This window comes from Diceros bicornis, chromosome 38 (genome assembly GCF_020826845.1).
Source record: "Diceros bicornis minor isolate mBicDic1 chromosome 38, mDicBic1.mat.cur, whole genome shotgun sequence".
In the NCBI taxonomy this organism is placed as follows: domain Eukaryota; kingdom Metazoa; phylum Chordata; class Mammalia; order Perissodactyla; family Rhinocerotidae; genus Diceros; species Diceros bicornis.
Window position 1 is genome coordinate 26,881,855 of NC_080777.1, and position 19,074 is coordinate 26,900,928.

At 43.6% G+C, this 19,074-nt stretch overlaps 2 protein-coding genes across 3 annotated transcripts in view; one reads left to right on the forward strand and one right to left on the reverse strand.

Moving 5' to 3' along the window:
- Nucleotides 1-5,984: 5,984 nt before the first annotated feature.
- LOC131399564 (uncharacterized) lies at nt 5,985-7,573 on the reverse strand. The gene is made up of 2 exons (XM_058533904.1): nt 7,465-7,573; nt 5,985-6,802 (listed from the first exon to the last, which is right to left on the reverse strand). The coding sequence occupies exons 1-2, from the start codon at nt 7,571-7,573 to the stop codon at nt 5,985-5,987; spliced, it is 927 nt and encodes a 308-aa protein (XP_058389887.1).
- NEK7 (NIMA related kinase 7) overlaps nt 6,195-19,074 on the forward strand; it is a 151,201-nt gene continuing 138,321 nt past the window's right edge. For both annotated transcript variants that reach the window (XM_058533742.1, XM_058533743.1), the window contains exon 1: nt 6,195-6,428. The gene's annotated coding sequence lies outside the window, so the exon portion shown is untranslated. The remainder of the gene's footprint in view (nt 6,429-19,074) is intronic.

Below are 19,074 nucleotides of genomic sequence, written 5' to 3' on the forward strand. Positions count from 1 at the left end.
CACACCTCTGATTTTTTGCCCCCAAATTCTCAAGCTTTGGAAATGACAGTTTTTTTCTGGAAACTGTTGTTCTGGGTGCTCTTTATTCTACATAATGCGAACTTTTGCATGGAAAAGCTGATGTGACAGAGTGATTAAAGAAAGAAAACGTCTTCCGAATTTGAATTTTACCCAACAGTGAATTCAGTGGCAGAATTATGGAGAATGCTGGGCCTGTTGATGATTAACTAGGCTGGTCGTCACAAAGACAATAAGAGCCTGCGTTCAGGGTTCCTTTGAGTTCGATGTGGCATGACTCCAAGTCTGGTTTTACTCACATCCTGTGTTTCTAAATAGATTGAACATTAACAGTGCAATGGAACTGCTGAAGAAATAATTACTGAGGTATTTTAAAACGTACTTCTGCCATTAAGTAGAACAGCTGAAAAAAAAGATCGAAGAGATGTTTTAAGCAATAAAGGCTCAAGCATGAGCAAAGAGGGTTAGAAAGATGAAAACAACACTGAATGCAACTTTTCACCTGTTGAATCCACTTTCTTAGGGATGTGCTTTTGGATCTGTAGCCTACGAGTGGCCTCTTGATTTAACTATCAGGAAAAACTAAAAGTAAACAGAAATACTCTCTATGCTCCATTTTGTTTCCTGTTTAGGAAATAGACAGTTGCTTTGATTGCTCAGACCTGAGTGGATTCGGTGTATCCAAGACTGAAGTGGGGGGCGAGGAAGAGGCCTGGATGGGTCAGAAGAGATCGAGGGTGACAGAAACGAGGCAGGACTCTTCATTTAGCTTTGTGAAACCACAGGATATTTGTAACGTCGCTTTTCCAGGGTAGAGAGGTGCACACAAAATATTCCAAAGAAACCTTCACTTTCTTGAGTTGTCTTTGGGATTTGATTACTGTACCACCACAGCTCTCTGTTAGCAAAGATAATCGAAGGTGCTCGTGAGTGCTCAGCGAAAATGCCACCATTGTTCTGGAGAGTGTGGCCTGAGAAATGGCCTCACGGTTTGGCTCCACATCCAGGATGGGATGTACAAGTGTGAAAAGGGAAATAATTTCTGAATATACTTCCTTCATTGCTTTGACTTATTACCCATTGCATGTTGGCCCTCTGGCTTTTCTGCTAAGAGACACAAACCATAAATTCTGGATTCTGTTGACCAAAGGAAATTATGATATAAACATAAACTGCTAGTTGTACTGTTTCTTTCCTCTTTGGCAACCAATATAAAAGATTACATTTCCCTACATTAAAACACATACATAGTGTATTGAGATGTTCCCTCAGCCTACCACAAAAATAGCCAGGAAAAAACCACCACCAGTTTGCCACTATTTTTAACTATGAACTGTATTCTCAAAATACCATAACTAGATAATTGGAACATAGCAGAGTTTTCTTTTTGTGATTTTGAATTTGAGGGATTTGATGTGAGGATAAAATTAAGATGGATTTTATTGTTTTAATGGGAAGTTCATCTGTATGATCCATTAACAATTAGATGCAAGAGGCCATTAAAGTGAAAAAGTAGCTTTCTAACATTTTTCATGAGTGTTTTCAAAGCAAGATGAAGATTTATTTTCTGACACTGTATGGTGACCACAGCCAGGGCCAGAGAAAAGCAATCTCCCTTGGGTTGTCTGCAGTCTGCACTTCAACTTCCTTCTCCTGGCCCAGTTGAGTCCAGACATTTCAAGAGCTTGACTAAGCCTCATCACCATTTAGCTGCCAAATTCAGTAGCTGCCAATATCACCAGTAGTTTTTTAAGCACACCTGTTGCCAGCACTGTGTTTGAGTCAAGAAGACGAGACCTTTCTGGTCTACCCCAGTGGCTAGGATCTTTTTCAAAGGAGAAGTATCTTTTTTTTATTGGTGTTTTAATAGTTTATAACATTGTGAAATTTTGGGTTGTGCATTTTTGTTTGTCCATCACCATATATATGTCTCCCTTCACCCCTTCTGCCCACCCCCCACCCCCATTGCCCCTGGTAACCACAATACAGTTTTCTCTGTCCACGAGTTGGTTTATATTCCACATATGAGTGAGATCATACAGTGTTTGTCTTTCTCTTTGTGGCTTACTTCACTTAACATAATACCCTCCAGGCCCATCCATGTTGTTGCAAATGGGACGATTTTGTCTTTTTTATGGCTGAGTAGTATTCCATTATATATATATATATGCCACATCTTCTTGATCCAATCATCAGTCGAGGGACATTTAGGTTGCTTCCACTTCTTGGCTATGGTGAATAATGCTGCAATGAACATAGGGGTGCATAAGCTTCTTTGGATTGTTGATTTCAGGCTTGTTGGATAGAGTCCCAGTAGTGGGATAGCTGGATCATAGGGTATTTCTATTTTTAATTCTTTGAGGAAACTCCACACCGTTTTCCACAGAGGGTGCACCAGTTTGCATTCCCCCCAGCTGTGTATGAGTGTTCCTGTTTCTCCACATCCTCTCCAACATTTGTTTTTTTTTGTCTTGGTGATTATAGCCATTCTAATGGGCGAGAGGTGATATCTCAGTGTTGTTTTGATTTGCATTTCCCTGATGATTAGTGATGTTGAACATCTTTTCATGTGCCTATTGGCCATCTGTATATCTTCTTTGGAGAAGTGTCTGTTCATTTCCTCGGCCCATTTTTTGATTGGGTTGTTTATTTTTTTGTTGTTCAGTTGTGTGTGTTCTTTATATATTATGGAGATCAACCCCTTGTCAGATGTATGTTTTGCAAATATTTAAAGGAGACGTATTTTTAATATTACTTTATCATCCTTCATCATCAGGAAAATATTTTTCTAGCAAGCTTAGCTCCTTACAGAGAAGTTGCATTTACACTGAACCTGGTATGTAACATCTGATCTGGGTTAGCCTATGGATAAAAAAAGGTTTTGACAATCAATACTACCTCTGATTTTTATTTTTAATTGTGTGGGTCAGGAAAGCTACATGAATAACAAAACATGAAGACTTGGTGTAAACCAAGGTTTTAAATGTAATAATCAAATACCATTTGCAGTAAAGTTAATCTGATAGTTGACGGTATGTATTGCATGGTAATTAGGTATAAACACTGAGTAGCTCACATGAAGAACTGTAATTAACGCGTTTTGTGGAGCCAAACAAGCATTTTTGGAGCAAGCTTGGTGGAGGGATGAATAGAAGAGTAGTTACCGCTGGACTCTGTTCTAATGATCCTTGGGACGAGAGGGACCTCTTTGGCCAGACCTTTCTGCTTTTCCGTTAGCATTTGCTCCATGCTAGCATTTGCTTTGATGCTGAAAGCTGTGCCACCAGTATTTCAAATACCAGCAGGGTCACCCATGGCGGACAGGTTTCAGCAGAGCTTCCAGACTAAGACAGACTAGGAAGGACCTGGACATGCACTTCGGAAAAAATTGGCCATGAAACCCTATGAATAGCAGCCGAGCATTGTCCGATATAGCGCTGGAAGGTGAAAGACAGGGCAGGGTTCCACTCTGCTGTGCACAGGGTCACTAGGAGTTGGAATCCACTCAATGGCACTAACAAGGGGCCAGTGGCTGGGGACAACCCTCCCTATTTACCAGCTAGGTGATAAAAAGTCACAAAGAGAAAGTGCAGTGGATTGAGTTCTGACAGTCTTCACAACCTTGAAAACACTATACTACTATTTCACTGTAGCATCGTAGTCTTTTAAGATGAAGAAATAGGACACATATGGATTATTTCAACACTTTGGGCACCATCTAGCCACTGATAGGATACTTCCTAGACTTTGCTGCCACTAGGGCTTCATGAATTCATTTTGATCCATGTGCCTACCAGTGTTCATAAGGTATGTAAGTTTTCCTTATACCAATGAGCTATCTGGTCTGTAGACGAATCTGAAGTTTACTTAAACTGTGCTGTTTTATTGATTATCTATCTATCTATCTATCTATCATCTATCATCTTTCTACATCTTCTATAAGGTAGTACAAAAGATAGTTTAAAAAAACCCTTAATCATGCCCCTGGTATTGAGTTAAAATGTCTTCACTCTGGCAATGTCTTGTTATTTTTCCTACAAGTTGTGCCTGTATATGACTCAGGTGACACCGTTCTCATTTGACTGACTGATTTTGATTTGGGGTGATCTGACAGAATGATCTGGCTCAAATGCCAACGTCATTGGCTTCACTCTTGCCTCCATTCTTACCCCACATCCAATCCATTGGTAAATCCTGTTGGTTCTGTCTTAGAAATATATCTGAAATCTGATGATTCTTATCACCTCCACTGTTAGCACAATGGTCTAAATCATCAATATCCTTTACCTGACCGTTATGATAGTCTCCTAACTGTTCTAATTGTTCCTACCCTGCAGTCTATTCTCCACAGCACAGCTATTCTCTCTCAACCAAGTCCGAATGGGTCACTCCTCCAATGGCTCTCCATTTTATTCAGAATAAATTCTAAAAGTTACAAGGTTCTACATTTATCCCTTTCCCCCTCTTCCGATCTCTTCTGCTACTGCTCTCCCTTTGCTCACTGGATTTTAGCTACCCTGGCCTCCTGGCTATACTTCAAAGGTGCCAAGCCCACTTCCACTCAGGATGTTTGCATTTGCTGTTGGGCAAAGTGCTCTACTCTGCCCCTGACACGTGGCTCATCTCCTCATTTCCTTCAGGTCTCTGCTCAAACTGTCAGAGAGGCCTCCCCAGATAAACATATTTCAAATAGCATCCTCCCTTCCCATGACTCCCTACCCCGCTTTATTTTTGTATGAATCACCATCTGACATTGTATGTATTTATTGGCTTATTATTATTATTGTTGCCTTTGCTACTGCAATGTAAGCTCCAGGAGAGCAGGGACTTTGTATCGTGGTGAACTGTTGTATCCTCATTCCTTAGAACAGTGCCTAGCACATTTATTATTACTTCTTGAGCCACCAGAATAACATCTCCTCTTGAGATCTTGAATTATTTTCTCTCTAAAAATAAACTTTCCAAATCTTAATTCCATAGCTTTAACATTTTAAGCATTTGAGCTATAATCTACTCATTCTTGGACTGAATCCCTTTGGTAGGGAAGTGGACTAGTGAAGACCTAGGAGTAATAACTATTTAATGAGCCCTTCTTATGGCCCGGGCCCTACTGCTAAAGCACTTTGCTTTGTCTCAATTTTTTTTTTTTTTTTTTTGCTGAGGAAGACTGGCCCTGGGCTAATATCCGTGCCCATCTTCCTCCACTTTATATGGGATGCCGCCACAGCATGGCTTCCCAAGCAATGCGTTGGTGCACGCCAGGGGTTCTGAACCAGGGAACCCCGGGCAGTCACAGCAGAGCACGTTCACTTAACTGCTTGCGCCACCAGGCTGGCCCCTGTCTCATTTAATTTTAACCGTCCAGGAGATGCCTATTATTACTGTTGTCCTTTTACAGACTAAGAGACTGATACTTGGAGGAGGTGAAATAACTGGACGCCAGGTCACAGAGTTAACAATCACTGTTAACCATTGAGCTGAGATTACAATCAAGGCGTGGTTGACTCCATACTGCCTCCTAGCGGTCTCCTCCAGTAATGCATGTCCCGTTATTGGAAGTAGTGGAGCCAAAGGATTCAAAGCATTCCAAACTGCAAAAAGTTCCGTCTACTAGGGTTCTGGGATATGGATATATCTATATGTATTTTGGATAAATAATAAATTATATTCCCCCCAAAGATTCTCAGGTAGTTCACCTTTCGGAAACGTCCTAAAAGCCGTTGTCCTTTTTGCTGGGACTCTTACTTTAACGCAATGTTCGCCAGAAGTAGTTAAACTACTTAGTAAAAGAGGATGGGTTGAAAACGCTGTGATCCAGAAGGAAGAGGACGTCACCGATTCGGCTTACCGCTTGCAAGTGAGGGTATTCAAGTATAAAAGGAGGGGAACAGGGCGAAGGCGGCAGAGCGGTGCGCCCCGCACCACGCTAGGCCTGACGGCGGGAAGAAATCTGCCGGAGGCGGCTCCTATAGAGCCGCTTCGCTCCAGCGGGGCAGCTGCGGGGCTCCCTCTGCACCCCAGGGAGCCGTGTGGGCGCGGGGAGGCGGCGCGGCGAGGGCAGGGCGCGGGGCGGGGCCTGCACGGGGCGGGGCCTGCGCCCGCCCCGCCCCTCTCCTCGGGGATGCCGGGATGTTTACACTGCGGACGGCCGCGGCCGCGGGAGGAGGAGCGGGAGCCGCGGGAGGATGGGCCGCCGCTAGGCTCGCAGTCGGGACGCGCCGGGCCGAGCGCAGGGTGGGTGCCCGCGCCTGCAGCGTCCGCGGGGGCGGCGCGGCGGGAGGTGGCGATCGGCTCCGGGCCTCGCAGCCACAGCCCCCGGCCCAGCGGGTCTTTCCACGGCGCCGCCTGGCCGAGCCGCCCGCCCGCCCCGGTCCTCGCGGGCAGGAGAACGGAAAACTCCTAACTTCTTGGTGAGTGGCGCGGGGGTCCCGGGCGCGGGGGCTCGGGCGGCCGGGCCGGGCGGGGCTGCCTGCGGTAGCCGGGCGGGGAGGGGAGGTCGGGACCGCGCGGGCGGCCTCGGGGTCCCCTCGCCCGGGGAGTGGGGCGGGGCGCGCGCGCTCCAGCGGGGTGGGGGTTCCGGTGCTGTCGGGGGCAGCGGCGGCAGCGGGCGGCAGGACCTTGGCGCCCGGCACGGGCTGGGGGCCCGAGGCCGCCCTGGGCGCCGCGGTAACTAAGAAACTCCGCGGCCACGGCGGCGGCGGCGGCGGCGGCGGCGGCAACAGGTCTTTGGATTCAGGACCGGAGGAACTTGGACGAAGTCCCGCCTCCCGGCTTTGCTCATTGGCTGCGTCGGTTATTTATCCGTCGCGGATTGGCTAGGTCCGGCTGTCAGGATTCGGCAGCAGCCAGATTTAGGAGAGTGAAGTTGTCTGGGAGTGAGTGGATGGTGGGAGCCGTCCAGATAGCGGAGAATCTGAAGTGAGGTGAGGAGTCCGGGGAGGGGGACCGTCCTGTCGGAAAATGAGCTTTAGTGAGACTTTGTCAGGATTAGGAAATGTCGGAGAGAGGGATTGAAGGCAAAGCGAACATTGCGGGTGATGGTGGCGATGGAAAAGAGATAAATAGAACGTTGAGGCCAGAGCCAGAGAGACGAAGGGGAGCCCAAAGGGAAAAGGAGAAAAGTGAGAGGACCACGTTGCCGCAGGACAGCGTCAGGAAGCGAACACAACCTAGAGGATGCTGCAGTGATCTAAGGAACTCCTGCTATATAGAGTAGGCCTTGGGAGCTGTATCAAACAGATGAATCGTGTTCTCCCATGGCTGTAGTCCTTGTTAGGGATAAATACTAAAAATATACTGATCTTACAGTAAGATATGCTTCCATCCTTGAGTAGTTCTGGTGGTGGAACTGAAAGTCAGAGACGTATTACAGAAATGAAATGATTTTCCTCCTCAAGGATGCAGTTGAAAAAATCAAATGCCCATAGTGTGTAGAGCACTGTGTACCCGTCATAATTAGAACCACTGTTCCGAGTTCCTCCTCCAAGGAATTTGCAGTTTCGAGAAGTATGCACACTCCCTGCAGGCAACAGCCGTGTGTCTTGTCAGGTTGCATTGCGGAATATGTGTGTGATAAATCTTTTCTGGGCAGGAGCTTCAGCTGCTGCGGGTGTGGTCGAAGAATGGCATAGTACTTTCGCTCAAAAAGCTTATGGTACGTTTGGACCACCTGACAAACACTGGGAACGGTGGATAGTTAAGAGATACAGTTAACCCTGTGATGCTTTTTGGCAACTCTTGCTGAATGGATTTTTGGCTGTAACACTTGGTGAAGGCCAATGCTCTTAAAACGATTAACTTAAACTTAAGCAGTTATTTCATTCACAGAGAAAGGAGTTCTCTGCTACCCTGGGAGACCCAGTCTACAGCTTGCCGCACTCCTAAAACCGCAGCATCCTCTATTTGGGAGGACTGGAAGCTTGCTGGGCTGGGGGGAGATGTTGGAGCTTTGAAAAACTCTGCCTCTTGGAGGAGTCACAGAGGCAGAAGGTATGGGGACGGGGAGAGGAGGGCCGGCGAAATAAAAGCGAAGGAGCCCCAGGTGGAGGCTGGTGGCTTTTTCACGGGGTGGGGGAAGCCCGGGGACCCGCCGGGAGGCGCGGGCCTGAGATTCCACTCTCGGGCGGGAGGCCCCGCCCCCGAAGGACTGACGGGCGCCGCAGCCAATGCGTGGTGTGGACGGCGCGGCTCCCGCTCGGAGGGCGGTACTTCCTGCCGACCCGGGCTGAGAAGGGCGCGATGTTCCTCCCGAGGGATGTCTGCGGGCGGCCCAGGGGCCCTCGTGGGACCGAGACGTGAAAATGCAGGGGCGAAGCTCTAGTTTCCTCCGACCCCTCGTCCGTGCCTCGTTCCCAATTCAGCTGCACCTCAGACTCGCCGCTTCGATTGAAACTTGGCAGTTGTTAAGAAACGAAGCCGGTCAGCAAACTAAATGTTGTCCGAGCGACTGTCTGATGGGGGTTTTCCTCTGAAATGGCCTGAAAATGGAAACCAAGAAATGTCAGAATCCAAGTCATTAAGCGTTTTCCCAATTACCTGGGAATCTTTCTGCGGTTAAAAATCTGTCTCAATTTAAGAAGACGACTGTCACTTGAGTGCAGACAGACTCGTATGATCTGAACCAATCTTCAGGTTTCCTTATTTAGATCCTACCTGTGGCCCGTCCATTCGTTTCCCCACTTCCACATTTTCCTGGCTGGACACTTCCAAGAGCTCGTTTCCAGCCCAGGAAAACAGCACGCAGTCCCAAGAATGAAGAAGCCACGTCTGGGATGAGGACGGCTTCCTGGGGGGGGGTGGGGGGTGGCGGCGGCTGGTGTAATGAACAGACCCGAATAGTAAAAGTCAGAATTGTGGTTTTAAATGACCAGGAGTGCAGCGATAGTTTGCGTAAATAAGTGTTTAACCTCATCCTCCCCTCTCCTTCATTTTCAGGCAGTTGCAGTTGACAGCTGGGCTCTGATTTCTTGCAAACATTGAAGTATTCTCAACTTTTGGGCATTTACTGAAATGTAGATTTCTTTTTTTTCCACTCAAATATTTGGTGGACTGAGGCATCCTTAGATCCTTTTACAGCCTTTCTAGAATCAGTCACTATTTTCCTAGGAACTGTGTGGTTTTAAAATGTATCTCTAGAGTATTACCAGTGTAGCCACCATTCAGGGCATCTGGAGAGGAGAGAATAGTGATTATTTAAAGGCAGTTTTGGAAAAAAAGTTGCTTAATTAGAGAGTAAGTTTCAAATTTCCTCTCTGGTTTTGTTTCCTTTGATTTTCTTTTTAAATAGGCTTTGGTATTTAAAAAATGTACAGTGTAGCTGCAGCTGCGGAAGGCAGCACTCTGACCACATTCCTGGTTTCATTCAAATTAAAATATTTGTCCCTTCAAGTATTTGCTCAAGAGTTATGTGGGTAGGTATTTTAGTACATTATATATAAAATATGGCAGCAAACTTAGTATAATCCTTGAGTGTCTTGGCAATGATATGTGTGATGACTCCTCTGAATTGCTTTATCAGTGATGACTTTATGAGCATTTCTATAAATATATAGCAAGATCTTTTAAGAAACGTTTCCATATTTTTGAATGTTTCAATTTAATTTCTCCTCTCATTTTTGTAGGGAATATGGGTGAATAACATTTGGTTATGTAATTGTAATTAAATACATTTATTTGCAGGATATAATGGCAGTTCAGAATTTTTAAACTTATTCATAAAACTGGTGTAGAACTATTCACTTTTAGAGTTGTAAAACTTTGAAGGTGCTGATTCCTCATTTGGTGATTAATATTTTGATTATCTCTATATGTTATATATCTTTACAAAATATTTTTTTATTCTAAAGAAAACACTTAGAGGATGTATTTCATGGTTTTTAGTGGGTGGTGGAAATGAGAGGGACAGGTGGTCGTGAAAGCATTCCTTAGTTTTTCCAGCAGGCTAACTTCTTTTCTTAACTTTTGTCAAAATAACAGCTCTGTCACACTGTTTACATAATGAACTTATACAATGAGCTATTTTATAGTTGCTGTCCAAAGTGTTAATCAGAACAGAATATAAATGAATGGAACTTATTGAATTGGTCTATAAAAAAGAAATACATGTTTTCTGTTACTTAATGGAAATAGACCTTTCTGTAAGTTTTGCCATTGGTCTTCTCTTGATAGTCACTGTAAAAGTAGTTAAGGGCAACTTTTTCATTCTAGGTTGCTTTTTTATAGAACAGGGGTCTGCAAACTTTTTCTCTAAAGGGCCAGATAGTAAATATTTCTGGCTTTATGAGCTATATGGGTTCTGCCATAGGTACTGCCATTGTAGCCATGGTGAATACCTCAACAGGTGGGTGTGGCTGTGTTCCAATAAAACTTTATTTATACAAACAGGCTGGAGGCCCCCCCCCCCACCCCCCGAAGATAATACCAAAGGTCTAAATAGGATTATAGGTCAATGATGTTTGGGTTGACATGAATTTTCCACAGCAGTGTTTTTTATATAACTTTTTTTGGTCCTTAGACCCGTGTGACAATCTCTTGATCTTTTTCAATCCCCTCAGAATAATGCCTAGTTATTCGTTACCAAATTTTGTGTTTCATTTCAGAGATTTCATAAATGTATGAACTGCTTTTCGGTTTATCTACTTTTTCAGGGTTTTCCACCATTCTTTGCCTCTGGGGGATCCGGCCCCTGTTCTGTGACATTGAATGAATGTGCACCTCTCTCCAGCTTCCTCCTTCTTACTAAACCGAGATGGAATCTGATGTCAGACGTTTATCTTTGCTTGACTGGTTGGTGACACTTGAATGTGAATGTGTTTTGATGTGTTTCTCTAACTAGTAGTTTTCATTTTAAGCCCACTGGAATGACTGCCTTTATTGCTTCTAGAGAGAATTTCTGGCATGAGCAAGAAGGGTGGAAGATGTTTTTTGTTTTTAAGAAAACTTGACTGTCTTTTATAGAAGACTTTTTTCCAGTAGAGGAAACACTGGAAAGGGCCGGTGTTTGTGGGGAGGACCTACAGTCAGGACCTGTGTGGCCTGGGGTATGTGTGTGGGGGTACCTCTTCCCTTTGCTGTGAGAACTAGCTGTAGGCTGACCTGGGTGCAGCTGCTGAGAAGCAGTAGAATGGGATGGTAAATGCAACAGCTTTGAAATGACACAGTTGAATTGCCCAGCCCCGGCCAGGAGTGGGTTCTGGGTGTGCCGGAATATTGACCCTGGGCTGGTCAGATGGGGCCTGGGGCATTCAGAGCTTCCAGGCTCGTTGCCACCAGCTACAATCAGCCTCTTCTCTTTGTCTGACCCTGCTGCACAAATATTATCATTTTCTGTGTTTACCACGATGTGAAAAAGATAAGTCCCAGGTTTGTCTCCTACTTTATGACCTTAGTCGGGTTACTTCATTTGTTTGGACCGCAGTTTTCTCAGCTCAGGAAAGATTGCTTTGAGGAGTAAGTGAAGACATCTTTGTAAAAGTTTGGTAGGAGGCTCAGTAAGTGTTAGTTTCATTTCACCCATTTCTCTGTTCTTAGGACCTTCCGCCACGGGAACCGTCTCCTGTTCGCAGTTTCTTCTGATGACAGGCCCTATTGCCCACTCTGCCCCAGCCCAGCTTGTCTGAACAGGATCCTCCCTAGCTCGACTGCCATTTCTACTTTCTCAGCTTGAATTCTGCTCCTTCCTCTTTGCCCTCTGATTTCCATATTCATAATTGAACGGTTCCCACATTTGAGTTAGTGTTTTTATGATTCCTTTTGGAGGCGAGGAGAGGCAGTAGCCCTTAGTTTCTCAGGTAGAAAAAACTATAAGAGGCTTGGGTGCTTATATTTTGGACAGCAAAAAATGAGAGTTGCAAAAAGATCCATAAATACTGATTTAAAAATGGCAAAATTAAAAATATTCTTTCTAGAGGCCAGTCTGGTGGCGCAAGCGGTTAAGTGCAAGGGCTCCACTGCGGCAGCCTGGGGTTCGCCGGTTCGGATCCCGGGTGCACACCGACGCACCGCTTGGGAAGCCATGCTGTGGCGGTGTCCCATATAAAGTGGAGGAAGATGGGCGTGGATGTTAGCCCAGGGCCAGTCTTCCTTAGCAAAAAAGAGGAGGATTGGCATTGGCTGTTAGCTCAGGGCTGATCATCCTCAGCAAAAAGAGGAGGATTGGCAGATGTTAGCACAGGGCTGATCTACCTCAAAAAAAAAAAATTCTTTCTAGTATGCTTACAATTCTGTTTCATTTTTTTATTGTTGAAATATTTTCCACATATTTACCTGGCAGATTACTATAATTTTTGTCATGGTTGTAACCATAACAAAACCACATATCCTCTCTTATATTATGATTGGGAAATAGAATAGATATACTTATGAAAAATTGTTATAGTTCCAAAGTGTAAGGAATCACACATCTTCCATTGCTTTTTATATGTAACCACTGGATCCTGTAGTAAAATAATGTGATATGTTTGCATATTGTCATGAAGACACCCAGAGCTGGACAATAGGTAATTTATTATAGGCAAATAGCATGTCCTTATTCCAAACGGTTTATTTCTAGGCATAATTTGTTATTCAGCAAATATGGGTAAATTGAAAGATATTATACAAGAAGAATGCATATTGATGGATTGATTTTTATGGAAAGAAATTGATGTTTTTTTCTCAATTTCTTATGACAATCTACAGATTTACTTCCTTTGTTTTCTTTACAGTCTTTGGTGTTAGAAAACATTTAGAAAAGTATGGTGAGATATTCAGTGACAACTGGCATTTCTTAACGTTTTCAACATACATCTGAAATAAAGTTTTAATAAAGTTTCTACATTTGGTGAATTTTTCATTGTAGAATGGCATATTGTTTTCAACTTCACTTTGTTATTTTATGACCTGGAGTGTTTAAAATATCAGCTGTTGATGAAGAGTTGTATTTTCTTCAGCAGTTCTCCCATTACTCTTCTAATCTTTCTCTCTTTTTTTTTAAGTAGGAAGGAATTTATTACATTGTATTTAATAGTATTTGATGACTGGGAGGGAGTTTGAGCTTCCAGCAAAGTTCCTGGTGCCAGGCCACCGAAGGAGTTGCTGCCTCTTTGTGATGAGACTTCACAGCCACTGCGCTGGTCAGGACACAGCCACAATAAGGAAGGTGCTGTTTGGGGGCCCCAGAACCAGACCTTGACTGCTGTGGTCCAGGAAATGGATGCTTTCAGCCCTGGCTCTTAACACCTGTGTTAGTTCCTACGGCTGCCCCAACAAATGACCACAAACTGCGTGGGTTAAAACAAGAGAAATTTATTCTCTCACAGTTCTGAAGGTCAGAAATCAGGGATCAAGGTGTCCACAGGGCTGTGCTCTCTGTGAAGACTCTAGGAAGAATGTGTTCCATGCCTTTGTCTTAGCTTCTGGTGTTGGCAGCATCCCTGATGGTCCTTGGCTTGTAGACGAATCACTCCAGTCTCTGCCTCTGTCACGTGGTGTCCTTCCTGTGTGTCTCTGTCTGCCTCTCTCCTCTTATAAGGACACCAGTCATACTGGATTAGGGCCGCCTAATGACCTCATCTTTACCTCTAATCACTCTTAGACTTAAAATTTACCAGCAAAGTCTCCACTTCTCCTTTCAGATTCTTTACCGTACAAAAGATTTTTAGACTTCTGATCTCTTTATTCTGTTCTGAGCAGAACATCTTAAGGCTGTCCGGGCTTGTACCTAACAGGCAAAGGCGCCCAGGCTATCCTTTCCATATGTCATCTGCAGTTACTGTTCTGTTGCTGCCACAAAACAGCTGTTCCAAAATCTAGTTTTCTGTTTACCGTTATCATCTTGTAGTTTCCCTCAGGAGACCTTAAGTGTGCAATTCACTAAATCAAAAACTTTCAGAAGTAGAAGGAAACTTATGAATTGTCTGAATTGGCCTTTTCATTTACTGTGAGAGTAAACTGAAACCCAAGGTTGGAAACTTGCTAATCCATGTTCCTCTAGAATCCTTAACAGTCACTGTTGCCTTGTGTGTTACCCTTGCAATGTTCTGGATAGTAGGCACAGTGTTTTGTTTTTTTCCCCACTTCTCCTGAATTAGCAGAATCTTGCTCTGTTTGTGGCACATGCTCAACAGGCTTGCTGATAGAGTGATGACATTCTACCTCTGATTGCACATCTAAGAGCCTTGATTCAAGTTGGCGAATATTTGAGTGCCCAGTTGTGCACTGAGGAAGTATTTCTCTAAAATAAGGAACATCGGGCTGTGTTACTATATCCTCACTCTGAAATAGGCTCAAAGAAGAGGAAACTATGATTATGGAGGTTAGTCCCAGGAAGGAGCCCTTAGTTAGAAGCAGTAGATAGGATAGGAAGGGCCAGAAAGTTCACAGGTGGTCACAGGTTGTCTGGTCAATATTTCATAAATACATATTTCATTATATTAGACGCCTTGATTCATAAGAGCCAGCCTTCATTGTGTGTTAGTCATTTTAGTATATCGCAAATAACTTACAGTCCCCCTTCCTTCTTGTGTGTTTGCCTGAAGTGTTTGGCGACCCCACTGACTGGTTTCTCCCTCTAGTTTCTTTTGCTGTGATTCAGAGATCATTATTGGCTGGGTTTCCTTCATCTGGAGCCATGCCTCTCTTAGAAGTTGGTTCTTGTTTGTGTGGTTATTATACATGTTCCCTGTTTCAGTGAAAATCCTGCCTTGCAAAGGAGAATGGTTAGAGATAAATCAAATCAAAATGGTTTATTTCATGACTCCTTGAAATAGTTATATCTCTTTGTACGTTGAAAATAATTTTTACAAAATTTGTATAGCTGTTCAAGACTATATAGGTGACCTTTTTGCCGTTACCAAGATAAGTTGTATTTTCATAGCATTTGTCTTATTACTCTGTTTCTCAGACTGTGGTCCTCAGAATGCCTGCGTCAGAGATTCTGATTTGATAAGTGTGTGCATTGGCATTTTAAAACAAGAACCCCAGGTGATTTTTATACACAGGTTTGGAAAGCTGCTGCTCTGTGATGGGAACCTACATTTACAGTCAGTCCTGAAGGTGACGCTAACGCAGCTCTTCTTCAGGCCGCACTAAGAAGTGCCAGGTGGTCTTTTTAAAAAATTTTTAAATTTAAAAATTGTTTATTGATGAGAGTCCGTTCCTACTGCTGACATCACTTCTGGCTTCGGTGCAGCCCTTTGGAGGAGCTTATGCCTGACACCCAGACTCTTCTAGTGCCAGTAACCAGTGTCCCAGCACAAATGGGGGATAGGTGCTACTGACATCACTGTTATTAATCAATTAAAGTAAATTGGATAAAGAAGTGTAAATATTTTGTAAGTAACAACTGAATAATAACAGACGAGAAAATTCCCCTTCAAACTAGCGAAAGAAAGTCGTGCATCTGAGTGTTACTTTTAGTTCAGTTAGTGCGCTGCTTATGCTGCGTGCTCTTCTCACCATTTTTGGCGTTTCTAAGGTATTTCTCTCAGCAGGGTGTGAAAGCTCACCACTTCCCTTACCCTGAGAGGCTTTGCTCTGCTCACGGGCACAGCTCTTTGCCTCGCACTCAGGTTCGGCCTCCGGTCCCCACTGCCTGAGTCCTGCCTGCAGTTCTCAGTCTTGCTCCTGGGCTGGGCTGCACCCCGCTTTCCTGTCTTGCACGTCTGGCCGTGCTGCCAGGTGTTCAGGAACGTCGCGATGAGTCGATGAGTAACCTGTTCCTTTTCCATGACTGTCTTGTTTCCATTGATAACAAGGGCTTGGTGCTGAAGTCCCTTTTAACTTCTCTCCTTGTCCGTAGATACAGGCCTTTGCATGCAAGTATGTTCTCGAGTCAAGAAAGCCTACTCGGTTGTTTTAAAACAACTTTCTATAAGTAAGTGTTTTTTTTTTTTTTTTTTTACTTTTTTCTCTGATTTGAAGTTTATAATTAGTCCAGGCCATTTTTGTTTATGACCATTCCTATCCCCCACCATTTTTTTTTTTTTTGATATAATAATGAGAGACAGCTTGACATAGAAGGTTTTGAAGTTCTGGATGAAGTCCAGGTGTTCATTTTTATATCTTTTCAAATGCCAACCCTGAGTCTGACACTTAGTGTGAGCTAAATTCATAGACACAGGATGCAGTGTGAGAGTGGCGTGTTTGGCCTAGGAGCGAGCATCGATAGTGTGATTAATGATTCAGATGATGATGAACAGGAGTCTGGGCTGTGATGATGTACTAATGAAGGCGAGTTAGGAAAGGCTGGGGACCCTTGTCTTCCAGGTGTGGTCCCTGGCGGGGCAGTGCTACCATTCCGAGGCCCTTTTTGTTCATGGGGTGGAGTGTCGTCCTCTGAATGTCAGTATTTGCACAGTAAGACAGGAACATCCATTGTTCTTCCGTGTCAACTTTGTGGGGTATTTGCATATCTGCATTTTGAGACTGTTCAAACGATGATCCAGTTGACTGCACAGCATTTGATGTGAAACTTAGTTTCCAGTCGAGGTGCGCTTCCTCTGAATTTGGAAGGCATGGTTGTCTGAAAGCAGAGGGACAGACTGCAAGATGAGTGATTCTGTGATTCTACTCACTTTAGGATCCTTTTTCCATTTGTTCCTTTCTTCTTTTCTCTGTTTTCTGAATGGGTCCCACCCATTCACAGGTTGAAATTTGGGGGTTGTTGGTAGATAGCAGAAAGTGAGTCAACAGATAATCTAAACAAAGATCTAGCTTTATGCTTTTACCAACATTTCAGTTTGGTTAGTTGCAGAAGAGGGGAGCACAGGAATGACGCCCATATTTAATGGCTCTACGCTGGGACCTCTGCTTTCAGCCTGACCCTGATCTAGCTTTCTAGATTCATTTCTTTATACTCCTCTGTATTTTAGTCACATCTGAAAACTCACCATTTTTCGATAAATTTTATACCCTTTCTGGCTTCTCTGCTTTATCTTTATGCTTTTCTCACTGCTTTTCATGCCTAGTTTTTGCACTTCAACTCTTTGATCACAGTGTATTAAAATCTTCTTCATCCTTTAAGGCTCTGCTCAAATATTATACAGAAAATATAAAGAAATCTTCCTTCTGCTTCTTTAGGCCTTTAGTACTTACTGACTCTCCCCGTGGTTGTACTTGTCTTAGCTTCCTTTCCGGAATATAAGCTTCTGGAAGATGTGAATCATGTCCTGTACGTATTTGTATTTCCTGCAGGCCTGGGACCATTCTTGTCAGAACTGGCCATTCAGGGAACAGCAGATGACTGCATCCCAGTGGCCCTGTGGGCAGAAGGTCTGGGCAGATCGGAGCAGTGAGAGAATGTCCAGAACAATTGAGCAGTTGCTTTCAGGGAAGTCTAAGATGAATGCCAGGCACTTGTCCCTGCAAGCCCCCTCGGACGTGATGTGAGGGAGGTCTTGTGATACAGATAAAGGTCTGATCTGCAAGTGGTCACCGTCGGGCTGTCTAGAGATCTAATCGGAGAGTCGAGGCTTGGTATCTGACTTCTGAATTTTAAGTTCTGCAAGATCTCAGAGTTGGGCAAGATAGGAACCAGTACTAGGAAAAACAGGGGTATGCCAAACATGAACCTGGTGGGAATGGGGAGGGGTGTGGACGATTGAGAGACCAGTTTGACGATTAATATAAATTAGAGGCTTGGGCAACAAGGAACAAAGTAAGAACTGAGTTCTTGGAATTAGAGCGTGAGGTTGAAATAAGACCGGCAGGCAGATGAGATTGATTTGAGGCTGCTTTACTAAACTGTTGACTAAGTATCCTTATAGTTCCCTTCCTTAGGGGCTGTCCCACTCCTAGTTCAAGTTAAGTGGTCTGTAAAGGGGTAGGAAGCTCTCTGCCCATAAAAGGTGCTTGCTGTATATTTGCTAAATTCTATTTTGATGTTCTAACAGTCCCCTCATGGAGAAAATGTTGAACTGAGTTAAAGAAAGAAATAACTAGCTTAATACTTGAAATTATTACCTTCTTAAGAACAATTACTAATTTGAATTGATGGAAGATTATCATTTGACATGTGGCCATCAAATTCTGACACAGTGAAAGGTGGTTCCACTTCAAAAAAAGATACATTTTATTTAGTATCTTTTCATAGTTTTCATTGCCAGAAGTTTAAAAGAACAATCACAATGTCAGCAGTTATTTTTAAAAACATTTAAACTACTTATAAAAGGCCTATGCCAAAAGGACCAAAGATACCTTGTGTATCCATGAACTAACAAAGAAACACATAGGAAATTGACCTGGAAAGGTACCCAGAGATTGCATTATCACATCCTTGAATACTGTCCTAGGAAGACTGACCCTCCTCTCCTGTGGTATGATTGTAAAGAGTTACTTGTATCTTTATGTTTTCAAATTTTGATTTTTTTTCTTTGTGAGGAAGATCAACCCTGAGCTAACATCCACACTAATCCTCCTCTTTTTGCTGAGGAAGACTGGCCCTGGGCTAACATCTGTGCCCATCTTCCTCCACTTTATATGGGATGCTGCCACTGCATGGCCTGACAAGCGGTGCATCGGTGTGCGCCGGGGATCCAAACCCAGGCCGCCAGCAGCGGAGGTCGTTCACTTAACTACTACACCACGCAACTGGCCCTCAAATTTTGCTTTTTATAGCAATAAAAGCTATCGTGCTTTGATTTCTCTTTATTTGGTTCTTAATTAATGGCCAGTCAGGAACAAGCATCAAAATAGAATCAAGAGTATTATAAAGGAGACCTCAGATAGATGTGTTAAAAAATGTAGTAAGGTAAGTTTGGTTTATGAGATGGATGAAGAAATTAAGTTTAGACTTGAAAATCCAGACTTCAGTGATACTGTAGTATACTTTAAAATTACCAACAAAAAGGGTTATTTCTTTTTTTATCGACAGAGCTGCTTTTAGTATCTTTTTCCCCCTTTTTAAAATTTTGGATTGAGTTAAATTTATTTATTTGTTTATCTGCCTATCTACGCAGTTTTTAGAGAAATACTCCCAATACCTTCTACCCACTTCTAGGGAGGTTTTTTTCTTGCTTAAAATCCTTCGATTGTTGTCTTCAGAATAATTTCCAATCCCTTAGTCTCTTAAAAACATGC